Source organism: Lipophrys pholis (genome assembly GCF_963383615.2).
Source record: "Lipophrys pholis genome assembly, chromosome: 19".
Lineage (NCBI taxonomy): Eukaryota > Metazoa > Chordata > Actinopteri > Blenniiformes > Blenniidae > Lipophrys > Lipophrys pholis.
This window is the reverse complement of record NC_137647.1, coordinates 981,431-989,135: the sequence shown is the minus strand read 5'-3', so window position 1 is coordinate 989,135 and position 7,705 is coordinate 981,431. Positions and strand designations below refer to the sequence as shown.

At 52.3% G+C, this 7,705-nt stretch overlaps 1 protein-coding gene across 1 annotated transcript in view; it reads right to left on the bottom strand.

Annotated features, from left to right (window-relative positions):
• Window positions 1–1,506: 1,506 nt before the first annotated feature.
• Window positions 1,507–7,705, bottom strand: part of prr36b (proline rich 36b) — a 33,395-nt gene continuing 27,196 nt past the window's right edge. The window contains exons 4-5 of the mRNA XM_080488417.1: window positions 7,039–7,259; window positions 1,507–5,613 (exon numbers count right to left, since the gene is read on the bottom strand). Coding sequence (XP_080344543.1) covers window positions 2,510–5,613; window positions 7,039–7,259 — 3,325 coding nt within the window. The 3' untranslated portion in view covers window positions 1,507–2,509. The remainder of the gene's footprint in view (window positions 5,614–7,038; window positions 7,260–7,705) is intronic.

Below are 7,705 nucleotides of genomic sequence, written 5' to 3'. Positions count from 1 at the left end.
GGCCGGACCTGAAGGTTCTGACAGAATCATCACTAATATACATTTTGGATGTAAAGACGGAGTCGCTTCACCGTCAAGCCTCGTTTGCAAGACATTTCAAGTGACAAACGTTTTTCCTTTTCCTTTCCAGGAACGTCCAACATTTTGAAAACGATGTCTGTTTACATGGAAACGATGTAGTTAGCATGTTGGGCCCCTAGGGGGTGCTGTTGTTTGTTTTTGTAATGAAACCACACCCATGCAGCAGAGAACGATACGCTACCAACGCCAACAGCGGCAGAACACAGACGACCATGTTGGATTGTTCGTGTGATTGTCCACCTACTGAGCGTGTGCAGGAGAACTTCACTACGGCCGTGGCGGGCATGCGTGGTAGCAGCGTTTTCAAAAAGTCGCGTTTCCAGTGGCTCCCAGACCCACAACTAAAGGTCTGCGTTTTCACTTGAACGTGTCGTGTAGACGAGGTGGAACACTTCTCAAACAAAGCCAAGATATCGGCGTCGGAGATATTTTGGCTTCACTGTGAGGAGGCGGTTCCGTACGACGATGCGGGGATGGAGGTGTGGAGGGGTGGAGGGAGGGTCTGATATCTTCTGGACTGGACTGAATTTCGGGGTTTCAGCAAGCAGGAAGAGGATCAGAGGAAAACAAGGTATGATGGGAAGATTCACATGGTCTGTTGAGAAAGGAGACGTTCTCCTGTCTTCATTAGAACATTAGGACAGAGAACGTCAGACATCAGGCCGGCGGACACTCACTTTGGACATTTTTTATCATCTGCACCACAACAAAGACAAGCTGCTAAGTTTTCATTTAACGGTTCTTGTGGTTTCAGTTCACCAAGAGGAGATCAGACTGAAGGGACTAGACAGCCGAGGTTCTGAGAACGTCTGAAGGGCTTCACCATGAAATCCTCCAAGAGGAAGGAGAAGCTGATGTTGACGTGGACTTTTAGAGGTTTTTCTTTGTGTGAAAGGACACGTCTGAGTGCCGCACTCCACAGGACACTTTAGGTGAGACGGTGTCCTAAAGGCCACCACCTCGTGTAAAGCTCCTGGCTGGCGGCCAGGCAGAGAGCATGCTGGGTAAGGAAGCCTTTCTCAGACCAAAATTCCATTTGACAAAACAACACCATTGTACACATGTTGCATCGCTTCCTGTTTGCCAGTCATTCCCATGGCCACGGGAAGCACTGGGACATGAACACCAACAGACGGAGACACACAGCGACTCGGGACAGAGGGACGGTCGGCTCATGCTGGACCCGCAGGGGAAATAAGAAACAGGAACAAAATGCCTTGCAATGATGTTTTAATGGAATTTTGAAAGATAACCTAGTGTGAACCATTCATTGATGAACATGTCTAGTGTAGAACGGTTTCAAATCTCAGGTAGTACACAGTCTTTTTGTTAGTTAAACATGCAATATACTGTTGAAAGAGTAACCCACTATGAAAAGGTTGAAAACTGTGACAGCGATGGAGGATTATGCAGAGTCTCATCACAAATAATAGTCGGGACGCGTCGGCGCCGTGTTGTTTTTTTTTTTTGTTTTTTGTTTTTTTAAAGGACGAGTTGTATCGGGGTACTGGGACAGGATCGGTGCGTCACTAAATAATAGGCTCGCCGTTTGTCTCCTGGAACACAAACGATTCGCTAACTGAGGCTTTGAAGCTTCGCCACTTAAAAACCACATACTGTACGTGACTGCACGTTTATATACCTTCACAACCTATGCAAACAGCGCAGAAACCTCTCGAAGCACACATTTAAAGAACGTCACCAGCTGCAATCTAAGACTCCCACACCTCCCTCCACCCGGGTTAATACCTAGCCTTTATTGTTGAAGCTAAAAGTCTTAAAAGAAGAAGACGGACTCTGAAGAGGAGCATGTGACTACTGCTATGGTGCTGCTGAGCGTGGAGCGTGAGCACACGGGGAGGGGACGACCAGGTCTTAACAGAAACAAAAAAAATCAACCCAAATAAGCAATTACAAAAAGAAAAACAAAACAAAAAGAGATCATTGACATTTGTTCGGTAAAAACAGTAGGATAAATACACAATGAGTCCATTTCATTCCATCTGTGGTTGTTTTTTTTTTTTGTTTGTTTTTTTGTTTGTTGTTGTTTTTTTGTCTTTTTCGGCTTAAAGGCTCAGTCACATTGGACCAATCAGTCAATACCCCATCAGGGGCTACAGAATATGCAGTGTTACTTAAAAAGAACATTCTACTAGAAAATGGTAGTAGCTATTGTACATAAAGGAGTTTAAGCCAAACACTCAGAACCATCATCAGAACAGTATGAAAGAGAGAGGCTTCTTTTAAAAATTGCTACAGTCATTTTTTTTTTTCTCATCTCATTTGTTTATTCTTTTTAATCTTTTCCTACAATCTCACTCTCCGTTTTTTCTTCTAAGCCGTCTAACCCAACTGGAGAGAAAACAAACAACAGGTAGAGGGGGAGGGGTGCAGGGAAAAGGTGCATTCGGGGGGAAGAGGACAGACTTTATACGTTACCTGCCAGAAAACTATCAGTCTTATCACATATGGTGGAGTAGTATGGCGGCTGGCTGTCGCGGTCGTCTCCGTGCTGCTGCTCCTCCAGGTGCTGCCTGGGCTCCAGCGGCTCCGCCTCCTCCAGCTGCTCTGCCGCCATCTTCCCCCCCAGCATGTAGAGCTGGTCGTCCAGGCCGGCGTGACGGTCACCCGGGTGTCCCAGAGGAATCAGGTCAACCGGTCTGCCCAGCAGGTCGTCTGCGTGGGCGGCGGCGGCCGGCGGCAGCGTCAGCTCCTTGATCAGGGAGGGGTCCTTGGCCTCCTCCGGGAGCTGCTCCTCGTTCTCCAGGGAGAAGATCCCGGGACTCTTCCCGCAGCTCTCGGCCATGGAGTGGGCGTTGGAGTTGGACGTGGTGCAGTCGAAGCCGTAAGACGCCACCGAGTTAGCGGACTGGGGAGTGGCCCCGCCTCCGTCCTCCTCGCCTTCGGCGGCTGGGGCGTCGCCGGCCTCCTCATCCTCCTCCAGAGCCGGCAGGTCGCGGGTTGGTGGGGGGCTGTCGAACCCAGCGCTCTCGTCCATCATCATCATCATCATCGGTGCGTCTGGGTCGTTGATCTGCATCTCGCCCTCGGTGTCGCTGGCCTCGTCCCCGGAGGTGGAGGGGGACGACGGGGCGGACGCCGGAGCGGTCGGGGGTCCCGTTCCCAGGACCTCGTCGGCGGGGAGAGTCTCAGCCTCCTCCTCCTCTCCGTCACCTTTCTCCAGGTGGATTCCGAGGTCCTGCTCCATGTCGGGCTGGGCTGAAGCCGGCACCGGCGTCTGCTGCTTGTCGGAGCGCGACTCCACCCCCGAGCTGCTGTCGTAGTCTCGGAGGTCCTCTGGCGTGCTTGTCTCGCTGCTGCTGTGGGCGGCCAGCGCCGCGCCGCTCAGAGTGCTGGACTGAGACAAACCGGCTGCCGGCGCCACAAGCAGACCGTGACCCTCCTCGGACGACAAGTCCTTCATCTGCTCCTGAGACGACCGGCGGTCCTGCAGGTCCTGCTCGGACTGCTGGGCGAAGGACGGAGCGCCGCTGTCCAAACACGCCTGAGCCGGAGACTGAGTGGGCGTCTCTGATTCGCCGGCGCCGTGGTCGGACAGGGGACTGGGGGAGGAGCCGGAGAGCAGCGAGGCCGGTTGAGCCCAGGTATCAGCGAAGGGGTTGGCCTGGCCCCAGGAGGCAGCAGGGGGGGCTGCTGGGGGGGCGGCGGAGCGGTTGAGGTTGTCTAAACGCTCCTCCTCATTGAAGTCGTCTTCATCTGCGTTCCCGCAGCTCTCAGTCACGCCTTCACTCCGCATCTCCACATCCTCGTCCTCGTCGTCCTGCTCCTGGTATGCTTTGTGAGGCTCCTCCACTCTCTCTGAACTCAAGTCCATGTCATCCACGCGCTCGTCGTCCTCGTCGTCCTCCTCCTCGTTGGCGAGCGTCTCCACGTTGGGAGAGCCCATGAAGTTCCCGTCTCCCTCGGAGCCGCGGAGGCTGGTGTCCACCAGAGCGTCGGAGCTCTGCGTGCCCTCCAGGATGGCGGTGTGCTGGGTGCTGCTGAGGTCGGACACCCCCTGCTGGCGGCTGCTGGTGCAGCTGCTCACGTCCTCGGAGTCCATGCCGGACAGGAAGTCGTCCCCGTGCCACCCCGCCGAGGACCGGACCTGGAACTCCTCAGAGGGCTGAGACGTGCTCATGTCAGTGATCAGGGATGAAGGCTGATGACCCAGTCTCCTCTGCTCCTCATCTTCATCATCCTCCTCCTCATCATCTTCATTGATCTCCTGATCAGCCTTTTCCACGGCCTCCTCCTTATCATGAGGGGAAATCATTCCTCTGGGGCTGATGTCCTCCTGGGCTGAAGAACCCACAAAGTTGGGTTGCGCCATAATATCAAAGGCCACTGGAGCTGTGCAGGTAGGCATCAACAGGTTCTCCTCCTCTTCCTCTTCTTCCTCCTCTTCCTCCTCCTCCTCCCTCATCTCCGCTCCCCCAAACTGTTGGTAAATGTCCTTTTCATGTTCTGCCTGGTACTGAAGAGTGTCGACTGGTTCAGAAGGATCCACAGCCTGGTTCCTGTCCCAGAGGTCGGACTGGGCCGGCATGTCCAGCAGACAGGGGGCGCTCTCCGACTCTCTGACGGGTGAAGCCGGGCCAGGAGGAGAACAAGGAGGAGACATCACCGTGGTTCCCAAGGAAGGAACCGATGTCTCGAATCTAAATGGATCCATGTGGGCTGACATCTGAACCAGAGAAGGTGGTTGAGGGACCGCTTCAGGTTCTTGTTCTGGCTCCACTTCTGCCACAGGATCTGGAGACATTTCTCTAACGGGTTCTGGAGTTGGTACCCGGACAGGTTCTGGAGTTGGTAGTCTCATAGGTTCTGGAGTCGGTAGTCTCATGGGTTCTGGAGTTGGTTCTCGCGGGGATTCTGGAGTCGGTTCTCGCGGGGGTTCTGGAGTTGGTTCTCGCGGGGGTTCTGGAGTCGGTTCTCGCGGGGGTTCTGGAGTTGGTTCTCGTGGGGGTTCTGGAGTCGGTTCTCGCGGGGGTTCTGGAGTCGGTTCTCGCTGGGGTTCTGGAGTCGGTTCTCGCGGGGGTTCTGGAGTTGGCTGGCGCACAGGAGGAAGGACGGGTTCTGGTGCTGCTTCCACTGAGGGAGCAGAGGTCTTCACAGCTCCTTCTGCAGGAGGTTCTGGTTCCTCTGCTCCGGCGACGACAGCGGCCGCGCTAGCGATAGCAGCGGCGGTAGCGACTACGGCAGCGACCTCCTTGGCGGGCTCGGCGGTCGCTGCAGCTTTTGGTCCCCGTTTGACAGGAGTCGGGGTGCTGCTTCCCACAGTCTTCTTGGGGCTGGAGGCCTTTGCTTTGGCGACGGGGGTCTTGGAGGGCGTGGCCTTACTTTCTTGTGGTTTGGAGCGGTTGGGTGTTTTCGTGTCTGCAGGCTTACTGGGGGGCTTCTTGGCAGCGACTTCTGCTTTTGAGGCCGACCTGGGGGTCTCAGGCTTTGCCGCCTTTGTTGTGGAGGAAGGTCGAGAGAGGGGGGAGTCTGCAGGCTTTCTGGCAGCCGGAGTCGCTGGTTTGGTAACATCTAGAAAAACACAGGAAAAGATCGGTTTAGACTTCATGTACTGATAAACACAGTAAATCTCTGAGTAGATCGTCTCGGAAAACTGCAGAGCTTCACTTAAACTCTCAGGACCCAGTTACATGACAAGGTTTTAACGAAAAAACTGAAAACTTTCTTTGCGTTGTGGGGTCTATTTACACATCAACGGTGCTCAGAGCCACTGAAGACACTGAGAACTCCGTCCCCATGGAAATGGAGAAAAATGAAACTTTTCTGAAACGATCCGACTGCTGTGGTGCTTCACGACCACGGTAACTACTTCTTCTGCACATGCTCAGTAGAGACAATCAGAGCAAAGTTTCCCCCGTGGCGTCATGACTCCCAGTTCATGTTCTCCTGGACTTGGCAGTTTTATTTTGACAGTCACCGTAATAACAATCCAACTTGGTAGTTTTATTTTGACAGTCACCGTAATAACAATCCAACTTGGTAGTTTTATTTTGACAGTCACTGTAATAACAATCCAACTTGGTAGTTTTATTTTGACAGTCACTGTAATAACAATCCAACTTGGTAGTTTTATTTTGACAGTCACTGTAATAACAATCCAACTTGGTAGTTTTATTTTGACAGTCAGCGTAATAACAATCCAACTTGGTAGTTTTATTTTGACAGTCACTGTAATAACAATCCAACTTGGTAGTTTTATTTTGACAGTCACTGTAATAACAATCCAACTTGGTAGTTTTATTTTGACAGTCACTGTAATAACAATCCAACTTGGTGGTCTGTCCACAAGAATGTTCTCTCAGTATTAATGTTTGGAGCTCATTGTTCTCTGTGCGTGCGTGTGCTTTCAGTACAAAAACTAACAGCGCCAACTCGTGGCCTGGTAGGCTAACTACATCATTTTCAGTGTTTTTGATGTCTCTGTGTTGACGGATATCATTTTCAAAATGTTTAAAAGCAAAACTTTTCCCAAATATAAATGCAAAAATGACTAGTTTTCACTTGAAACCGGGTCTGAGAGACAAACTCTTTCACTGCTTTAGGCCCAACAATAGAAAAGTCCGATAGAGAGCAGAGGAATCTGGAAATAGGTGTTTCAGTTAGTCGAATGATTTCTTTCCTTAAATTCCCTGCTGCTCCATTGTGAAGCGAGTGGAGCTGAACCAGGGTGAACCGAGTGGAGCCGAGGAGAAACTGGCGTCTCAGAACGGGGGTAATTCTGGATGTGATGTAATGTGGAAGGAACCAGTGCCAACAACAAAGTCGCTGTTCAAACAAGAATCAGAGATGGCACTGAGATTACATGAGTGGGAGTTGACCTTCAAGTGACAGAGGCTCAAGAGGCTTCATTTTGGTTTTCATTCCAGGATTCTACAGAGCTGACCGTCTTATTTTTTTAATGTTACACAGATTTCCTGTCTGTCTGGACTTGCTCACCTTTCTTCACGGGCGTTGCGTTCCTGGATGCTTGCGATGCCGGCGCTTTACCAGCAGAGGGGGTGGTGGAAGCAGATTTGGTGGCGGCAGCCTTGGCAGTGGAGGGGGTTTTGGGGGTGGCAGGTTTGGCTGTAGCTGTGGAGCTCTTGGCAGTGCTGGCGCTGGCGGGGCGAGTTGAACCTGTGGCGGGGCGGGTCGATGCCGTCGTGGCGGTTGAGGGCCTGCAGGAACACAAACCAGAGGAGGTCAGACAATCCTGAGCTGGAGGTCGAACTTCACAATCCCGTGAGCTTCATCCAGAGTGATCCCACAACTTAAGAGAACATAAGGAGTGAAAATTAATCGGAGCTGACTTGAGCGTTTGAGTTCCTGAGCCGGTCACATCTCGGGGCAGACGCCGTGCGTCACCCCGCCTGTGTGCTGATCAACCCTCCGCTGCAAGAGGCTCCGAGTGGTTGTGACAGGGTGCAAGATGGTGACATGCCACCATTAGTCACCGCCGCTGCCAGAGGGCGTGCAAAGAAGTAGCACAAACAAACAAGACCCGACTAAGACATTCTTCAAGGGAAGCTAAGACTGTGACCTGAATATCTGTGGCTGCAGCTCAGAATCCAAAGAATGAACAAGTTCACACAGAGAGGTCACGTCTGATGCCCCAGTCGGGGGG